Below are 22,098 nucleotides of genomic sequence, written 5' to 3'. Positions count from 1 at the left end.
AAACTGTAGCTATTTGAATGCATTATTTAAATTTGTAACTTTACTCTCAAGCAATTGGTGCTGCACTGCTCACCAAACTGAAAGCAATCATTTCAATTGTCTCTTTAAGTCTTTTTTTAAAACTGCAAGTGCTTAGGGGAGGGTATATTTGTCATTATGTTTAATTTTCACGTACCTTACTGAAGAAAAGGCCAAGGGAGCTAGACCGGGAACACAGCTGTACTGGCGGCACATCTAATTGCCTCTCCATCCTCAACCTCATTTATCTTCATTTCTTCCCAATTATACCAAATTATCAATAGTCTCTGTTGCATCAGAGTCTTAATCCCCTTTATTCAGGCAGCATTAGGCAGTGGCAGATGAATTCTTGGAGGGAGTCAGGGTAAACAGCCATGAAATGCCACCTCTGGCAGATGGTATTGCTCAGAAGTAATGCGACAAAACATTTGGAATTTGTTACTGGGCATTGGTTTGAGGACTCAAGCTGTCAATATTTTTTCAAAACATAAACAAGGTGGTTTTCATTTAGAACACAAAGATATGGCAATTATAGCAACTGAAATGTGCAGAGAGCAGACTAAATGACGTTTATCTTAGTTTTAATCGAGAATTGTGATGGATCCAAAGTAGTAAATGATCAGAAGTAATAATGCTGAATTTCCACTTTAATAATATTTATTTATCTAAACAGTGTTCAAGGACTGTCTGATGATATAATACACATAGCTTGTTTTAGCATTTACATTTGTAGTAATTCAACAGGCTTTCACTGGCTAGAGCTTTTCATATGGCACACAGAGACATGTATTATCCATTGCATACACAGGGATTCCTTGAATTACTGTCTGCAGTAGGTCAGGCCATCATTAAAGGGCCCTTTGCTTTGCATGTTAAACACAATGTTTAGCCCCCTTTTTATTATACCTCCCAACTGTCCCGTTTTTCGCAGGACAGTCCCGATTTTGACAGCTCAACCTGCAGTCCCGTGTTTGTTACTGAAATATCCCAAATTTATCTTTGATCTCCTGCACTGAACAGCCAGAAAAAGATACAAAGTTCCTAACTTAATTGGCTTTTGGCAGAGAGCCCAAAATATGTAGCAGGTGCACTGAGATACTTTTATAACAATTTAAGATAAGCAAAGAAACAATTATAACAATTTATAAGCAGATCTATTGGGAAAACTGTGACGTAAAAGGGCAATTTGCCTTCATTAGCAAAACTGCAATAACAAACAAAAACTACAGAAATGTGTTCAGACTTTCATAACCTGCCGAATTTTGTAAAATAAACATGGTAATTAGGGGATGTTGCCACAAAAATGGGTGCAGCAAATATTATTGTCCCTTTTTCTGTTTCCAAAATGTAAATATTTAATATATGTACCACTATTAAGGGTAGTTTTGGATGTATAAATTGTTGCCTTGTGCTGGTGCCTTAGTACCAGAGGTTAAACTCTCTTAACCAAGAAATAAGCAGTTTTAATCTAATTTTTACTCTCAACCAATTTAAATACACCTATATTAACATGCTCTCCACCAAAAGATTGTATGCACAAGATAATGGATAAGATGGCAAACGAAATGGACTATTAAAATTAAGTAAAATTAATATATAAAAATATCATTCTAAATGGAAAACTTTATTAAATAAAGCGCATTACTTTAAGATACTGAATGTCTGTGTTCTAAATAATATGCATTCAATTAAACTAATGTTTTGTCCAGCTTCCATGACTCAATGGCTGAAGTTAGTCTGAGCATACAAGTATTATCAATTAGAGGAGGGTTTAGAGTGCTAAATAATGGGTATGCTAGTAGTAATAGTAATTACTCAGGTCTCCCATTGTCTGTTCAAAATGTACATCTTATTAATACTAAAAATATTATCTGTAATGACACAGTCTTATATATTTCAGGACACTTATTACTTGAGATGGAGCAACACAAGGCAACATAACAATCTATCTAAACTTTTACGCTGACATTTTAGAATACATATAAAAGTCTGGGTAGTATATTATTATATCTGTGGCATCATTAGAAGTCATTGCTCTGACATCATTAGATGATTTTACTGATGCTGATATTCCAGTTTGGTAAGATTTGATCTGTTGGTTAAGTATTCATCTGGGGGTATAGGTTTCCCTTAAATATATATGTGAGAGAGAACTTGCTATGATATGTGTGACTAGGTAAAGCTATATTAAGAGACATATAACTTTGCCTTTATGTTACATTTAGATACACATATCTATTCATATTGGCTCATTTACAACAACCAACTGAAAAAGAAAAAGAGAACTAAGGGGCTCAATGGTACCCCCTTTAGTTCTCATTCTGCAAATATTGCAAAAATCAAGCTGCATCTCAGGCGAAAAAAACCTTTGCATACTGCCTTGGAGGTCATAAATTATTATCATCAAGTATTTTTAGACCGCCAACATATTGTGCAGCACTGGTTTGAACCCTATATTGTGTTTAGAAGTTGCATGAACTATAATTATGATTGAGAGGCCTTGCCTCAACTGAGAAATATTGCCCTGGACACAGAAGAGTTGTCTGGTGGTATTGATTCACTTTCATTTCAGCTTCTGGCAAGGTAAGCAGTATGGAGGTTCCAACTCACATGCATCAATGCAAGTATGCGGAACAAACGTTTGGTGCACAGAATGACTGACTTCATATTTTAGTGTCTTGGTGATGGATTTTATGTAGATATACCCTGCCACTGTTCAGACATTAGGAATAGTAAAATTAATTAATAGAACTAGTAGAATTATCCCCTCTATAAGCTTGGCTTTTATGGATTTAAATGTTACAGAGTAACAGGTATTATAATGGGCACTTTGTTATTTGTTGAGCCTAACACCATATTGACTTTTGATAGTACCGTAGGTTATTTTTGTTTTACAAACTTTGGAACAGGTCTCACATCGTCAGCTTTTCATTACATAATTATCAAAAGATTACTTCACCTAACTAGTGACAGACATATTTTGTAAGTATGACTGACTGATGGACAGATTGGGAATTGCAGAATTAATGGGCACATTTCAATGCTTTGGCAGGGCTAAGCAGTAATTACATCTGCTGAACCACTTGATACATTTTTGGAACTAACCCAGTAAAGCTATCACTGGACTTTTCCAATATGACACTTCGGCTCACTTTAAATCATGGCTCCCTTTGGCAGCAAAACATTATAGTCCGAAGCAAATACTTCATTTCTAAAGAAAATTGTTTTGACTGTATAAAAGGGTATACTCCTGCTATTTGCTAATATTGCATCAGCATGAAGCTGTACTTAACAAGAAAACTCTTTATTTGGTTCTCTCCTATCCTTCCATATAGTGCACCCAGACTCATCTACATTGCTAAGATACTCAGAAGATTGCCATTTACTGATTCATACTGGAACAATAACAAAGAAGCTTTTTGGGCATTTTAAATTTTCATGTATGGCTACGATTTAATGCATTCCCACTCATATTATTGCCCTTGATATTTCCCTCTCCTGGAAAATGTATCCAGTGGATACTATCCAGTGATGTCACTACCAGTGGAAAGGGGGTATTAGTGCAAAGAAAATCCTTTAGTTACAACACTAAATGCATCACCCCCAAGGTTCATATCTAAGTTGCAGAGGGGGGGCATAACTGTTGCAGGGTAGTCTGTACATTATCTGGTAAATGAATAGGGGGTAGGACCAGATGATTTGTAGATATGGAGAGTTGTAATAGTAAAATATTGCATAGCAATATTTTAGACCTATTCAACTTTTTGTCATTTTGGAGCTTAGTTTGGTTTCCTAAATTCTCATGGAAAGGTACATTTATTCTGTTTTGTGTTTGCATCTAAAATGCATCCCTCTTAATTCATTATTAAAAATTCATTACAAGGTTTTTTTTTGTCATAAAGCAAAGCAACAGGAATTCTTGTGTCTCAAGGGGAACAAATACATGCCAAATCATATTTATTCACAAAGCTATGCACTCACTGTTCGGGTGACTGTGTTTTCATATTTGATTTGCTTATGTGCTGCTAATTTCTCATTTCATTTGTGATTTCTGTAAATAAAACTTCTCAAGCCTAGAGAGAATGTGGAATTTTAATTGCAGACGGAATATGTATTTAAATGAGCAGGGTCTCTGATATCTTCTTTGTGCATCCTTCAAGCTATTAAGCTCTCCTAAATATTCTCTGCACCTGTCCAGATTATATCTCTTCTGTCATGGAACATATGGACAGTAAATAGCATTGCTTGTGTAAAGCAGATAACAAAAGAAAGATAAAATAAAGTCACCTTCATATAATGCATTTGCCTTGATTTGTGGACTAAGCCAACAACGACAAGATAGTTCATTATAACCCCCCCCCCCATTTAACAGAAAACATACATGTTTGTTACAGCAGGCTAAACTGCACCACTTCTTACTAAACCTGTCAAATGTCTATGTTTTTGAACAAAACCATATAAAGTGGAGCACTGTGCTAAATATGGTATTACCAATGGAAGGAGAAAGCCAGTAAAGGTAGGAGTATAGTCTGGGGTGCAGAAAGAATCAGAGCTGTACATTCCTGCATTTTTAATGTTGGCAGCCATATTTAAAAAAAGTGGCAGAGATGTATCTGAACAGAAGGGAATGTATAATGCTTGTAGAGTTGTACTTGACATTTTAGTCAGCCAGGCTTACCAGTCATTATATCTGCTGGACATTTTATACATTCTCCCTCATAGATTTCTACCAAAGAAGCAGTAAGGGTAAAGGCAAGAAAATGCTTGTAGGAGGTCATGGAGAGATAGCAGTATCAATAGAAGTGCTGGAATTCACCCTTGATACTTGGTCTTTGCAGCCAGCAGTTCTTCAGCGTATCCTCATGTGAGCAAAGTCCTGGGTATATTGAACAGCCAACCTCAAACAAAATAATGTTTTGTTCAACCAATGTTATAGTTGTCACATGCACCTTCATGAGGCCATTTATCCTGATGAGAATGCCTGTGAGCTGTAACATAGGTTTAAAAAAAGTTGAGTGCAGCAGGCTGTGACAACTGTTTACAGTTACAGACAGAACAGTACAAAGACCGGTTTCCTACTATCACAATCTTAGGGCTACCTGTCTTGAGAATCAGCAACATCATTTCAAAAACCATGGCATGTACCCTGCTCCTTTAGATGTCTTTAAATGTCCTGTTTTTATTTTGGGCACAAGTTGAATGCCTCCTCATCCTCTCCATGTTCCTCACCATACCTCGTTTTTCTTTCATTAGGTTTTTATTAACAGTTTTGTCATTAAATAAAGGAAGGAATACATAAATAAGAAAGGGGGGTTGGGGGTTGTCACACATTAGTCAAGTATTCACAACTGCAATTCAATATTGTACAGGTTTACCATGAATTAATACATCAATAGTCAAGTATTCACATTCACATTACAGTATTATATCGGGTTACTGTAAATTAAAAATTAAGAAATCCACAGCCTAATATTCACATTTACATTACAGTACATAGTTACACTAGATTGATATCTCCAATTGTTTATGTTTATTGACCCTTTGGACTGTTTTGCTAACCTACTGAGCTATGTAAGGGGTTGTAAGTCAGGGGTCTCTGGGAGCCTCTTTTCACGTCTTTTTGGGATCACTGAGCGATATTTTGTTTATATGTGTCTGCCTCTTTAAAAAAAAACAACGTAACCAGGTGTCTCTATAATTTTTCCTTTGCTTCTCTGTTTGGGCTGAGAGTTCTTCAAATTTTGCTAATTCTTTTTAATCTTGCCTAGCTATTCTGCAATAGAAGGGGATACTGATGTTTTCCATTAGCTTGAAATAAGGAGTTTAGCTGCATTATGAAAGAGTCTTTCTAAGGTAGAGTCGAACAACTCTTCTCCATCGTCTGTTTCTAGAAATAGCAGGGAGTTAGCAGGGGTATCTGGCACCTCCCATCCCAGTATTTGTGAGCACGAGCGTAATACCTGGTACCAGTAGGGTCAGAGCAATGTGCACTCCCAAAATATGTGGAGGAGGGTGCCAATTTCAGCTTTACATCTCCAGCATACAGTACATTGCTAGCATTAGGGTAAATCTATACTATACCTCTCTATTGATCTCTCCCCATCCACACAATGTCCCTTTTCTAGAATTTAGGTGAACAGCTCTCTAAACCCTATTTGCTGTGAATAAAAGAGGGTCCTAGTGACACTTTCCTACATGGTAATGTGGATTGTCTTAGCAGGTGTAGTATAACAATAAATATTTTATGTTTATGTCTTATTTCTGCTTGGCAGTAGAGGACAGAGTTCCATAAGGTTGACTGTTTCTGTGTGCTCCCTTTACAGCTAGTGCTAATATGCAATGTAAAAACGATTGAAATATTCTTCTGTTGAGAAACAAATACAAGGTGTTGACACCAGGGGTATTCTTTTGCTGTTTCCTGATTTTTTAACATAGCAATACAATTTGCAATTGGTTTGATATCTGCAAATCAGTTTAAGTCCTTTGTATTAATGACTGCAGAAGATAATCTAACATTATTATTAATACATTATATTATTGTAAATGTACATTTATACAAATAGAATGAATTATATATGTATATCACTATTGTCCTGCAGGTGGAAGTGAATCTTCATGGGACAAAGACAAGTTGCAGTCTCCAATCACGACAACTGTATCTCAGCATGGCATGGGACATGTCACTCTGTCAGGTCAAGCCAGCCTTGGAGGTCATCCACTAAGCCCTCTCCAGCAAAACCACTTGCTAGCCAACAGTGAGTATGGTGGATAATATTACAGTAAATTTTTTTTTGCTTGCTGGAATATAAAAAAAATAGCTAAAAAAAATTTAATTTGTAATTAATTATTATTTGGCCAATTGCCAAGGTTAGCATTTGGCTCACAGAACAAGTCTGCTGGTCCCTGGGTGGTATAGGGAGCAAAGCTGTGAAAAAAATGTTACAGGGGCCATTTATGACTGCAAGTGCACTTTTCAATTTCAGATGCAATTGCCACAATTGACCCAATGTCACTACATTTTAATACAAATGGATGCAGTTGCATTGAACATCTTCTAAGTGATTTCCATGACTTGGAAGAGATGACTGCTGGAGCTCACTGTCAAAATGATGTGTGCAGCCAATTCTTTAGGGATAGTGCATATTGGGAACCCTATCTCTACCACCACCTTAGTGGGTGGCGGTAAAGCCAGGGTTCCCTACGTTAGTACACACATTTGGGGGCAGATTTACAAAATTCGAGTGAAGAATTCGAATGTAAAAAACTTCGAATTTCGAAGTATTTTTTGGGTACTTCGACCATCGAATTGGTTAAATTCGAATTCGAACGATTCGAACGATTCGAAGTAAAAATCGTTCGACTATTCGACCATTCGATAATCGAAGTACTGTCTCTTTAAAAAATACTTCGACCACCTACTTCGGTAGATAAAACCTACCGAAGTCAATGTTAGCCTATGGGGAAGGTCCCCATAGGCTTGCCTGTGATTTTTTGATCGAAGGATTTTCCTTCGATCGTTGGATTCAAATCCTTCGAATCGTTCGATTCGAAGGATTTAATCGTTTGATCGAACGAAAAATCCTTCGATCGATCGATCGCAGGATTTGCGCAAAATCGTTCGACTTCGATATTCGAAGTCGAACGATTTTAGTTCCCAGTCGAATATCGAGGGTTAATTAACCCTCGATATTCGACTATTGATGAATCGGCCCCTTGGTCTTAATTCAGAGCTGGAGAAAGGCAGTTGCACTGAGCGCAATTATATTGAAGTGCAAGGAGTGTCTTAATACACAAATACCTTTAATGAGTGTTCATAAATGAGCCCTTATATCTTAAGTGATTGGCAGACCTTTTTTAGTTCAATTCCCCCCTGTAAGGGAAACCTTAGCTCATAACAAGGTTACAGATATAGGGAAATCTTGGTTTGTTATTTAGTAATAGTGCTGTATGTCTTTAAGGGGAAATATCTAACTGACCTCAACGATGATTTTTCTGGTGTACTGTATCTAGGAGACCAAATGCATTCTCCTTCTAGTTGGCCTTTAGACTGAGCCCCCCCCCCCATCACAGCTCCAGGCACCCCCAGGAAGGCCAGCCAAGAGAAAGGAAACTGGACATGTCAAAACTTGAAACCAGACCACAATTTAGTTTTATGATTTGCATTGCAGCTAAAATTAAATATCTATTTTTAATATCTAATTTAGTAAGAGCTAAAGGTAGAAATCACAGGGGGATAAGAGGGTTCATCTGAGTGACAGTGCCTTGATTGTAAAGGAGGCACACACTCGTGGGACTAAATACTGTATTCTTTAAAAGTTTAAAAAAACTCCTGCATGCACATTTATTTTAATGACTGCTTAAACTGTTAACCAGGTACAGGAGAAACCTTAGAAACATGTAATGCAAGACTGCTTAACCAAACTGGAGATGTACTGTTGTAACTGCAAGCAACAACATGGGGTGCACAATAAGATAGAGTGGGCCACGTGTCCTTCATATTGCTAGACTGTAGAAAATGTACGAAAATTATTTAATACAGAAGTTGAAACAAAAATGAAGCCAATGAGAATGACACATAATTGTCTTAAAATCATATTTAATATAGCACTAGACCCTTGCATGATTCATTGTAAAATTATAGTAGGAACTGCATCATAAAGAGAAGCCTGCGATTAATTCAACAATTTATGTGGGCAACATAAAATCAGAGATGTCATCCAAAATTAATTTTTGTCCCCGATTATGATATGATATAGAGTATTCTTACAGGCTGTATATTCTAGATAAATTAATTAAATGTATCCATAAATAATTACAATATATGGAAAGTCTGAACTGTATGAATAAGAACTTTTTTCTTGTAAGTGATTAGCACTTTACACGTTGTGCATACATATCATAGCAGAGCAGCATATTTCTAAATGGGCTGAATTACTTGCATCCTTCATCATTTCTGAGTTCCAGTGAATAATGAACTCATGCTTTGTGCTACATTGACTAGGGACAATTGGGCCAACTGCTATACCATACTCTGCAGTGGCGGATCTTACTGGGCCCCACTGCAAATTCAATTTAGGGCCCCAAAATATTTGTATGTTGACCTGTTCTACCAAGATATTTTGAGATTGTTCAATAATTAGGGCCTCATTGGGCCCTCTGTACTCATGGACCCCCCTGCAACTGCAAGGTCTGCTTCTTTTTTAGTTACGCCCCTGATATTTTGATCATCATATGGATTTATTTACTGAAGTGGTTCATAAAGTCCTATTATTTTCATTATCCCAACTGAATTTCTTGCAATCAAATTAAAGATTAATTTAGTTATTGCACAGTATCTCTTCCTCATTTTTATATCTTTTTTTAATTCCATCATCCCTGATCTCTATTTTATATCACTTGGGGTCACTTATAAACACTGGGCAAATTTGGAGATGTTTGCTTTTATTGTTCTACCTGCAGCTGGCTGAAAAAAAAACAATGATTGATAATAGTTGCTTAGGGTTACTGCCCAGGTGCAAATTTATGTTTTTTGATTTAAGTTTTTAATCTCTGAAGTTCTTAAATAGTTTTGTTTGTAATGTGAGAATAATGAAGTGATAGTTGGATTCAATGATATCTTCGGGTGTGTAGGTAATAAACTACAAATAGCCAATCAGAGAAAAAACTTTTAGTCAGTTGTCTATGACAACGTTATCTTATGCCCAGCTAGATTTGGTGGATTTTATTCACTGACTTGTAGACTGCACTATGTTGGTCCGACTTGTCATGTCTGTGGCAGTGTTACACAGACATGTCCCTTAAGTCAAATACATATAGGGGGTTATTTACTAAAATCAGAATTTAACTCATATTTCATAAAAAAACAAAACCAAATTCCCATGCCCGATTTTAGCTTATTTATTAATACAAAAAACTAGATTTAATGGAAAAAAACTTGATTAAATCGAGCGAAAACCTGAATTGCTCGATTTTTTTGGCCTTTTTCCCGATTGCTCGAATTTTTCAGGCTTTTTCCCAAAATGACTCCATTTTTTCTGGCTTTTTTACTGAATTGCTTCCATTTTTCTGTCTTTTTCCCGAGTTACTTTTCTGGCTTTTTTCCAAATTGCTAGAATTTTTGGAGTTTTTGCTTGAAAACCCCAAAAAAGTCGTATTTTCAGACTAAACCCAATGCCGGCCAAAAAACTTCAGATTGACATAGGTGCCTCTCCCATTGACTTATACAGGACCTTGACAGGTCTGAGATGGCAGATTTTTGGATTCTGGCTTTTTGCAGCATTGGTGTATAATAAATCGTGAAAAATTCAAGTTTTTGTTTCCTCTAAAAATTTGAGTTAAAATTTTTTTTTTTCTCGATATTTTAACATTTGGATTTTCAAAAATAACAAATTCAACTTTTGCTATTATTTACATTCCTTTATGGCAATCGTGATTCTTGACCCTGTGTTACTTTAATATATATATATATATATATATATATATATATATATATATATATATATATATATATATGAGCATCTATATTTGCTGCAAAGATCTGGATAAACATATCCAGACCCTAATTTGAAATATTCAAGTTTTCTCCTAGCCCACATTTTGTTAGTATGGAAACCATGAAACTGACAATAGTAATCATCACTGTGTTAGAAAACTAAAGGCACTGTTTATGCACAAAATCTGTGAAATCCCTCCTGTCAATTCATGTGCTACAGTACACTAATGCTTGGCAAATTCTCTCTTTTTTTTTTTTTTTAGGATTAGATTTACCATTTATGATGATGCCCCACCCCCTCCTTCCAGTCAGCCTACCTCCTGCATCTGTTGCCATGGCAATGAATCAGATGAATCACCTAAATACTATAGCTAACATGGCTGCAGCTGCCCAGATGCACAGTCCTCTGTCCAGAATGGGAGCCTCTGTTATAAAGGTAAGGATCAATGCAAAGGAATGACTCTGCAGAAGTGGGATGGTTAAAGTGCTCTCGATTGACAGCACTGTAATCTGCCATTGCTAATAAATATCTGCTTCCATCTCACACCAGCATTGTTCTTGCACTGTGCTGTGCCATTGTGCTGGGCAGAGAGGAAGTGAAAGAGAACGTTTACTAACAGCACAATGGGATGGGGAATGTGTTAATGACAATGCCAGGTGATGGGTGCCCCTAATTACAGTGCCAATGCAGGCATGCTAGCAGCAACACTGTCATTTTACTGAGCCATATGAGGGAGGTGGCAGTCTGGGTGTAATCATTTGTTAAACAGGAAAATATGCTACTGCTTCAATCAAATGGGCATATTTTTGCAAAACCCACTGAGAACCGACAAGAATTACATATACATTTTTTAACACTATAAGGCAAAGTGGTTAAATGGATCTAAAATTGTGTGAGCTAAGTCCTTGCTTTCATACAAGCTCCTTTGCAATTTACAGCCAATGTACCCCATTAGCATCCTCTGATGAATATTTGCGTTGTCAGAAGGAAACTTTGGAGTTCCTATCAGCCTGGCAGGGTTACCTTAGCTCCGGGTTCCCTAACTTTTTATACCTGTGAGCCACATTCAAATGTAAAAAGAGTTGGGGAGCAACATGAGCTTGAAAAATGTTCCTGAAGGTGCCAGATAAGGGCTGTGATTGGCTGTTTTGTAGCCTCTATGTGTACAGGAGGGTCTGTTTGGTAGTACAACTGGTTTGTGCAACCAAAATTTGCCAGGAATTTAAAAACAAGCAACTCAGTAAGGCCACTGGGAGCAACATCCAAGGGGTTGGTGAGCAACATGTGGTTAGGGATCACTGCCTTAGCTGGTTGCATCAATAGCTGCAAGTGATGCTAAGGGAATCGGATGCTAATGCTGTTGTTAAGGATGTGGGCCAAATTGAAGCCATTCCAACACAACTGCTGGCAAAAAATATATTCCAAATTGTGCCAGATTTACCATCCACATTGGTGCATCACCTGCAAGTTGTCGTGTATACCCACAATTATGCTGGAATTTCTGGGAAAAAAAACACTGTATGGTGGGTAAATATTATAAATGGATTCCAATGCTTCTCATTTGCACTGCATTGGTAATGAGCCCTTAGAAGTATGAGCAAGGTATATGCAAGAAAAAATCTACAGTTTCCATTATATATAGAACTGTGATTCCTTTTTCCAGAATGAATGAACCACATAGACCACTTTACAGAATTGTATTTGGTTATAAAGGGGATTTTGTACCCCCCCCCCCATCTAGATGGTACTGTAGGGGCATATTTGTTAAGGGTCGAATAACAAATTCACATTTGAATTTTCAAATTTTTTTAATGGTTAAAACTGTCAAATTTGATCAAACTCGAGTTATTTAAAAAATTTGAATTAAATTTTCAAGATTTATCATACTTTAAGAATTTGAATTTGACTATTCGCTACCTAAAACCTGCTGAATTACTGTATAAGTCAAAGGGTGAGGTCCAGTCCAGAGAAAAAATTAGAATCAAATTTGATTCGAATTTTTGGGTCGGTAAAATTCGTCCGAGTTTTGCATTTTAGATTTATTTAGTAAATGACCCCCAATCGAATTTCGAGTAAAATCGAATTCATGTGAGTGGAAAAAAAACTGTATAAGATGCATTACTGGGTTACTTGTATGTGATTCCAATATCTATCTAGGGAATAGGATTCTTGTTGGTGTAGTTGACACAACATTTGATGCATTAGATGCACTATAGAATTAAGTTAATATTTTTACCAAAACAAACATTTTTTTATCACTGTGTAAATAATCTTCAAATGTTAGTTGTGTATGTAATTCCATAGAGGCTATTGTCTACTGGTGGCTTGGTTTTTAGAATTAGTGCCTCAAAGAGCTGGGGTCTTCAGTCTGATTGTGTCTTGGGTAGATTTTAATAATCTGATTTCCCACACAAATATATATTAAAGGACATATTCAGGTTAACTCATTTGCGGAATGGATATAGCAATTTGTTAGGCTACTCTAGGGAGTTGAATTGCTAATGTTTTCCCCAGGCCAGTGTACACCTCTATAAAAACACAATGACATAGGGTACGATGCTACACAGGTAGCCATTGCACAGTGTAACATAGCTATAGTTTTTTTAAGTTTTTTTACCCATCCTGCACATCTGTGTCAAGTGCAAGTATGTCTTTTATAGTAGCAAAGCTTATTGGTCCAGCAATGCAAGCTGTACTGTACATGGTATGGTGCCACTTGATAGATTTTCTAAATGATAGAAAGAAATCAACAGTATATATAACAGTTGCACCCCAGTCATTGTTTTTGAATCACACAACCCTCAACAACCCCCTGACCTAACATAGTAACCATGGGGCCCCATACTACTTATTATTATTCCACTTGTAAACAAGAGAGAGGCCAATTTAAAAGAAATGCCAAGGTATAAAAAGCAAAGAACTGATATAAGTGCTAAAACATTCTGCTACTATTTTATTAAATGATACCCTCAGGATAATATATGTAAACAGATCAGTGAGACTCTCTCTCTCTCTCTCTCTCTCTCTCTCTCTCTCTCTCTCTCTCTCTCTCTCTCTCTCTCTCTCTATATATATACAAATCATTTGTTGCACACATATATGTTTTATACTGTCCATCTATATAGATGGCTCCTTCCCATAAACACGCAGGCAGCTCTACCCAAAAGGTTTGTTACAACTTTGTTTTTTCACTGCCGTATTTATTATAACAGTTATATGGGCTTCTCATGACCTAATGTTTTAGCCAGTGAGACTTATTTGTTGTCAGTCACAAGGCTTTATAGACTGGCCAATTATGATATTTTATAATCAAGACTATGTCACAACCCCTTATGTGGAAAAGACATTTTAAGTTTGGGAGACAATTGCTTTTTTTTCTTTTAAGCAGGCTTGAGAGTATTGCAAGGCCAAACACATATTATCCTTTAGTTCTGGCTCAGATCCCTTTAGTGTTGGAGCATCCATTAGCATTTCTAGCCAATAACTAATACAGCTGTAACATGAATGGGATATAGTAATGTGATCATTAGGCCTCAGAGAATCCATTTATGATTCAGCTTGAGCAGTTGATATGGAAAATTGAGGTTGCCGCACTAGAGATAAATAGTGTGTTGCTCTTTTCTATCATGTATTGTATTGTACCTCCGCAGAGAATAGCCGAATGGTGATACATCCAAAAACAATTTTGTACCGGAAAAGCGGACAAGAAAGAATTATCAGTGGAGTTTCTATAAGTTAGATTAAAGTTTCAAACTGTCGCACTAGTCACTAAAGATGAAAACTAAAGATGTTCTTCTGGTTTTTCACAACCCATAATAATATACCCACAATAAAAATCACACCAGGACTGAACCAACGAGTGCACTTTATCATGTAACCAAAACAATGTATGTAACCATTTATTGTTCAGCACTACGGAATATAAATACTATACATGATAATACTGTATATACACTTACCTTGCTTTTAAAGGGGGTAAGTGTACATACGGTCAGCAGTTATGATTGGATCTTATTTTTCTACCTAGTACAGGGAGAGATTCATGTTTTTTTTAATAAGGGGGTACAGTTTGATAGCCTACTGCATTGCTGTGTATATTCTGGTCCATATAAGAAGTATGCCATATCCAGGAACACAACGTCGGACTGGGGGGTCCAGGGCACATTCAGGTGTTCTCCTCTTTTGGTGTGATCGATCAGGGCCAAGGCAGGAGGTCAGGGAACAGCACTTAGAGTCTCTGCCAGGGAGCGGGTCTGGGTCGGCAGGCCCCCATGAGGTCTGGGGCCTACTGGGTTTTTTTCTGTGTCCCACAAACCCAGTCTGACCTTGCATGAGTCTGTAACTACTATATATTCTTCTGGCCCTTAAAGAGAGTGATCACTTGCCCCTATAATTTATACAAACATAAGTGTTATGAGAGTAAGAGAGAATCAATGTTGAAGGTACATGAGCTGAGTGCTGTGTTCTATACATTTAGTACAAGCGTACACTTCAGCAACAACAGCAAAAAAATGCTTACTTAGCAATGAATGACAGTTAACCCTTTCTGTGCCCGTTTGTCTAATTTTCAAAAATGTAAAGCATCAGGGGCATTTCCTTGGGGCAATTTTTAGCTTACCGTTTAAACTACATGGAAGCCATATTTACTGAAATATGAAAACACATCTCTGTGTTCTGATTCCGCACAGTTTTCAAAAAATCTCCACTCTGCTCCTAACATTTTATATGTATATTTATGTATAGCTTTTACACGTTTATGTTTAACTTGAATACTGCTGTAGCTGGTTATTAAACTTTGTCTTCATCTGATTTCTCTGAGTTTATATATCTGTATATTTTATATGTCCTCAGAGATTTCTTGAAACATGGAATTGGCCATTTGGTAGCACATACTGTAGAAAGCTTAAGTAAGAATATCTTAAAGGGGGTGGCTCACCTTTGCATTAACTTTTAGTATTTTTATAGAATCGCTAATTCTAAACAACTCTTCAATTGGACTAAATTTTTTCATGTTTATAGTTTTTGAATTATTTGCCTTCTTCTTCTGACTCAATTCAGCTTTCAAATGGGGGTCACTGACCCCAACTAAACAAACAAATTCTCTGTAAAGCTACAAATTTTAGTTGTTGCTACTGTTTATTACTCATATTTCTATTCATCCCCTCTCCTATTCATATTCCAGTCTCTTATTCAAATCAATTTATGGTCGCTAGGGACCCTATCGATTAGATTACTTACATTTTGGACTGGAGAGCTGCTGAATAAAAAACTAAATAACTCAAAAGCCACAAATGCATAAAAATGGTAACTAACCGCAAATTGAATATCCCTCTTTGCATCATACTGCAGGCAAATTTACTAAAGAGCGAAGCACTTTTTTTTTTAGCAAAAATTTGCCAAAATGACAATTAGCAGTAACCACCAATCTACTAAAAGGCAAATAACACAATTCGCTAGCAGAAAAGCTCAGCGCTAAAGAAGTTTTGCGCCATTTCGCCAGGCAAATTTTCGTTCAGGTGAACTATTGTTAATCCGCAAATTTATCAAAAGTGTGAAAGTTTCTATTTGTTACCCTTTTTGCAAAGGTTGTTTCTGCCTGGCAAATTGATAAGATGAAGCTACATCCTCAACATAACGTAAGTAAATATGCACCTAAGAGTTATCTCAAAGATAAACAGCCCGTTTAATGGGTAAACATTCAGGCAAGTAGGCCTAGGCACTATTTACCTTATAAATCTAGATATCTGTGCTCAGTGTCATAGGTTAAATGAGACACTGCTGGTGATAAGTGGATACAACACAATAAAGCCTTACTCATGCATACCCATCAGACCTCTGTTAAAGTTTCTAAACACATTTCACAGCTCTGCTGCTTTATAGACAGAGAAAGTGGAAAGCTTTTGTGGCGTTCTTAAAACCGATTATCTCTGCCTCTTGTTCAGTGGAGCATCTGGAAATTAATGTTTTGATGGAAATAGTAACAAGGACATGGCACAACTATGTGAGCAGCTGGTATTAACACTGTACAAACGATGAAGGCTCACAATCCCGTCCTAGCTATATGAATTCTGATCTCTGGGACAAGGTGTAAAGGAAATAACACAGAACTGAAAACTATTTATGTAACAAAAAATGTTAGAACGTTCAGTGAGCAGCCGGGTGACTTACCCATTTGAAAACAAAGCAGTTAAAAGTGTAAAAATTTGCCTCTGAAAGTGACTTAAATGCTTATACGTATAACCAATTACTTGGAGCCTTTTACAGGTATGGGACCTGTTATCCAGAATGCTTAGAATCTGAAGTTGGCTGGATAAGGGATCTTTCCATAATCTGGATCTCTATTCAATAGTTGTGCTTAAAATTTATTTAAACATTAAACTAACCCAATAGGATAGTTTTGCCTCTAATAAGGAATAATTATATCTTAGTTGGTATCAAGGACAAGTTACTGCTTTACTATTAACAGTAAAATAATAAAAATCAAATAATTGTTAAAAATTTTAATTATTTGATTATAATGGAATCTATGGGAGATGGCCTTTCCATAATTCACGATAATGGGTTTCCAGATAACAGATGCCATCCCTTTACTAGCTGCCTTGCCTATCCACAGCCATAATTTACTATGTATCATTATTCATTTAAATAGCATCAGCCAATTACGCTTGTTCTGGAATGCCTAGGTCTGTTTAGTTCTGCACAACAACTCCATGCAAAGATAAAGTGGCCGTGGCATTAACTTAACTTAATAAAGTTAGTTAACTTAACTAACTTACATATCTGTTGGTTGAAATGGTCATCACAATTCACTATAGAAAGACGTGGACAGACAGATTCCACTGAATTAATGGAAACTAAAATAACAACACTAATTCACACTCTGTGTATACTAAGGATACAAAAGATTTAAGACTGGAAGACAATGATTTATTTACTTGTCATTCTCATATCTTCTATTACCAATTTGAAAAGAGATATCTTGTGCATATTTCTGTTTTTTTAAAAAAAAATTAATAAAACTCCATAATAAGAATAAAGAGGATTGTCACGACAATACAGTGGAAAATGAAAACTGGGTAGCTATTACTAATGTGTAAATTGTGTATTGTCTTTCTGTTATTGAGACTGACAGTGCAAAGAGAGACTATCAATTAAATGTGTCATATCGAGACAGATAAATGAATTAAATATCTAGACTCTCTATAAACATTCGGAAGCAGCATCTACTGTGAAATGCCACTTACTCCTCTAGGAGCTAATTAAAAGATTAACATTTAGAAGAGTAATTGCAGTAGCACGATATCCTCCTATCCCACCTTTTTGAACCAGTATTAGAAGATTGCTTACGTTTAACTCACGGATCAGTTTTCAGATCAAGCCCGGCTTGTATCTCAATAGTGAAATTTGTTAGGTTTCATTGTTCATTAAAGGGGTTATTCACATTAACTTTTAGTATGCCGTAGAGAGTGATTTTCCAAGACAATTTGCAATTGGTTTTCATTTCTTTATTATTTGTGGTTTTTGAGTTATTTAGCTTTTTATTCAACAGTTTGCAATTTCAGCAATCCGGTAGTTAAGGGCCAAACTACCTTAGCAACCATGCACTGATTTGAATAAAAGACTGTAATATGAATAGGAAAGGGACTGAATATAAAGGCAATAAAAATCTGCAATATGAATAAATATTTAGCCTTACAGAGCATTTATTTCTAGATGGGGTCAGTGAGCCCCAATTGAAAGCTGGAAAGAGCCAGAGCAAGAAGGCAATTCAAAAACTATAAAAATAAAATAAAAAATGAAGGCCAATTAAAAAGTTGTTTAGAATGAGCAATTCTATAACATACTAAAAGTTAACTTAAAGGTGAACCATCCCTTTAACTTGCTTTGTCTCTGAGGTTACAAATACTCTAAATGGTAAACAGTAGCTAAGATATGTGAGCTCAACTAGAGCCTCTGGGCTCTAGTTGAGCTTACAATCTATAGACCCTATGACATTCATGCATGCTAGGCCAAAGTAATTAAAAGCCAATTAACCTGACCAGTGGCGTAACTATAGGCCCCCCTGCAAATAAATCTTCAGAGGGGCCCGGCGCACTCCATTCCCCATCCCCCTACCCACTTCCTGTCCCACCTCCGCCCCACCCAACCGCCCACATCCTGCCTCTGCCCCGACTGCGCCCACTCACACCCGACTTGCGTCCCCCTTCCTCGCCCAGGTAAGACAATGGCCGGGGAGGAGGGTTTGTTTTATTAGCTATAGAGAAAGCAGACCCCACAGTCCAGAGGATTATGGATCCCATACCCTGTACCACTTTACAAACATCTCAGTCAAATGCCCATTATACTACAACATATCCATGAAACATTATGACTGCTGCTGTAACACAGATCGTAATACAAATGGTTAATAACTGCCATTAAACCACTTAAAAATATTTTTCTTGTGAAATCGCAACAGTGTTCCATTTTCCTAATAGGAGCCTTAAAATCCTGGCTGCAGTACAGTGTCCATTGAGACATTGGAAATATGATAAAATATAAAGTATATGGAGTGAAACAAAGCTGTAAAATCTAGAAATGGCAAATAAAACTGTAGCAGCCGTGAAAGAAGGAAAAAAAGGTTGCGATTTTGAGATTTGAAATTTACTGATATAAATGCCCTCATTGATTAGCTGCAAATACTGTTAACCCTGTGTTTGGCAAATGAAGAGGACATTATCACTTGTGTTCTCATTTGTAATAAAATAGATTAACTTGCTGTGAAATTTTAACTAGGATGAGACACAACAGTAGCTACCTAATGAACCAAGGCATATTGCTGCTAAGTAGCTAAATAGATGCATACTGATTACAGGACTGAAAAATAGCTCTGTTTACTCGCAAAGAAGAAACTGTTCATAAAGCCATTTATTATGTTTCAAAAAAAAGCACACTTATGGTTCCATATAAACAGTCTAAAGTGGGACTGCTCTGAATCAATAGCTATTTTCAGGCCGATTATTCTCTGTCGACATGCCTAGCAGAAATGTCTGAGCTATTTGCCTAAAGGGAAAATGGCGCTCTTCTGTGAATATTAAGCAAGCCTTTGGCATGAGTACAGGCAAGTAGGCCAAATTCTGTCCTGTGTTCTATGATATAAAAACAATATTCAAATACTAAGGGCAGTGGGATTCTAAATGCCATTTGATTCAATTTTTGAAGTGCAAGACTACAAGCTCTGCAGCCAATATAAACTAATATTGCCTGAGCATATTCATTTGTACTTTATATATTTCCTTTCAGCACTGTATGCCAGTTTATCATGCACAGAGCTGCTTGCTGAGTCAAGCTTTAAAAATAACCATATACATACATAAATATATACATACATTCACATGCATATTCCTCCAGGCACTTGGACCAACTTTCTCCAATTTTAGCAAAAGCAGCTGCTCAGCAGAGAGTGCGCGTTTTCCTAAGGAGGCAAGGTTTTAGGAGATGAGAAATAGCAGAGTTCAATGCAATATGTGCCCTGTTTTATAAACACGGGATCAGCAAACAGACAGTAAAAAGGGTGTTTTTAGGGATGTACGAATTTGACCCGTTTCGTTTCGCAAAAAATTCGGTGCCGGCGAAATGACGCTGATGCCCATTAAAGTCTATGGCCGTCATTTCCTCGGCGAAACAAGGTGAAAAAATTCGCCCATCCCTTATGATTCAAATGTTAAAGAGCAAGGCATTGTTGAATTGTGTGGGTTCAGTGCAGTAATAATATTTTTGCATGTATAATTGTGACTTCAACTATATTCTTCACTTCAGGGGCTATTTAAAAAAAATGGGAAAAAGATTACAAAACACATGTTTAAAAAAGTCTATACACACTACTTATCAAATATAAGTATATTATTAGTTTTAGTAATAAACAACCATAATATGTGAAACCAAAAGTGACACAAGCATGGTTCTGGTCCCAGGACAACACAAGAGTGTAGTGCAAATGTGCCTTGAGACTTTGCTTTATATTTCATTAAATTAATTTAGTAACTGGTATGTGGCACCATTTAATTGTTTATATACTTCCTTTGGTGAGATTCATTAGGAGAAATTATAGTATCTAAGCCTCTTGAGCAAACAAATAGCTTGCAGGGTCATATTATCAAACATATTCTGTAATAGAGGCAGCAGCAATATGTCCAAACAGAGCAAAGGCTGAATGGCTGGAAACCCTTACAGTTTTTAAATCAATAATATTTTATTTGCTTGAATAACTTCCATTTAAAGATTGCATATATTGTAGTTTATGCGTTTTCTGACGGTTAATATACCATAATTTAGTTTATTCAGTCCTACTACTGAAGAACAGTTGGAAAACTCTCCCTGGTCATTCATTCAAATGGCTATTATTACTGACAGTGTGAGAGAGAGCGCAGCATTTGTTGTGGCAAATAGCCAGTGTGGAACTTCAGTCCAATGGAGCTGTTTATTCTTAAACACAACAGGATGATCTCATCTAATATGCTCTTCTCTTTATGAAGCTTTCTACGCAAAGGCAATTTTTTCCATTATGCAAAATTTCTCTACTAGACATATTTGCATCACATATTTTTTTTCTGTTTTGGAGGGCTATTTACTAATTTTTGAGGTGGAGGGGTAAAACATGTGCTATAAATCATGCAGTGAACAGCAATTTCTCAAAAGATAGCTTATTTAAGAAAAAAATGGGACAGAATATTCCTGCATGCTTTTTTTGCAGAGAAAAAGTCACATGCCAGCGAGAATCACATTATTCCATTAATTTTTAATGGGTTTAAAAAAACCTGAATGTTGAACTGAGCAGGGCTGGGCCAAGTTATTTGGGCAAGGGCTTCAATCAGTGCCCCCCCCCACCTGGTCCTACATTACCATTACCTACCTTACCATTCATTCTGTGCCAGCACCTATCATATCTCCCCCATTTGTACCTGTTCCAACGGCAGTCAATCTCTCTGATTGCCCACAATCTGTACCTGTGCCAGAATACGACAAAACATCTATAATAGTGTTACTGTAATTATGCCAGCGGCAGCCAAAAAAATCCATCATATTGCCCCTAATTTGTACCTGTGCCAGCAGAAGCCAAAATCCATCATAATGCCCCAAACATCTGCGTACCTGTTCTAGCACCTACCATATTACCCCCATTTGTACCTATGCCAGCAGCAGCCAATCACTCATATTAGCCCCAATCTGTACTTGTGCAAGCAGGAGCCAAAAATCCATCGTATTGCCCCCAAATATGTATCTCTTCCAGCAGGCGCCAAAAATCCACCATATTGCCCACAAATATGTACTTGTGCAAGCAGGAGCCAAAAATCCACCATGTTGCCCACAAATATGTACCTGTGCCAGCAGCTGCCAAGAGGGAGGTGAGGAGTGCCCACAGCAAAAATCACGGGCAAGAGGGTTTGGAATAGGCGGTTAATAAAATTGAAAAACTATTAAAGGCCAAGCAAACCAGGGCTAAAAAAAAGAGAACAGTTCCTTAAAAGTGCGCCCCCCAACCTGATTGCGCCCTAGGCAGGCGCCTACTCTGCCTGTCCCTAGTTCCGGCCCTGGAACTGAGAAACAC

The 22,098-nt window shown here is 36.9% G+C and overlaps 1 protein-coding gene across 2 annotated transcripts in view; it reads left to right on the top strand.

The window, feature by feature from the left end:
* dach2.L (dachshund family transcription factor 2 L homeolog) overlaps positions 1-22,098 on the top strand; it is a 332,937-nt gene that overhangs the window by 247,496 nt on the left and 63,343 nt on the right. The window contains 3 exon segments of one of the 2 annotated variants that reach the window (NM_001095278.1): positions 6,618-6,773; positions 10,774-10,946; positions 16,097-16,147. In NM_001095278.1, coding sequence (NP_001088747.1) covers positions 6,618-6,773; positions 10,774-10,946; positions 16,097-16,147 — 380 coding nt within the window. 2 annotated transcript variants of the gene reach the window in all.

Source organism: Xenopus laevis, chromosome 8L (assembly GCF_017654675.1).
Source record: "Xenopus laevis strain J_2021 chromosome 8L, Xenopus_laevis_v10.1, whole genome shotgun sequence".
In the NCBI taxonomy this organism is placed as follows: Eukaryota; Metazoa; Chordata; class Amphibia; order Anura; family Pipidae; genus Xenopus; species Xenopus laevis.
Note: the sequence above shows the minus strand (reverse complement) of the source record. Positions and strands in the feature narration are given on the sequence as shown.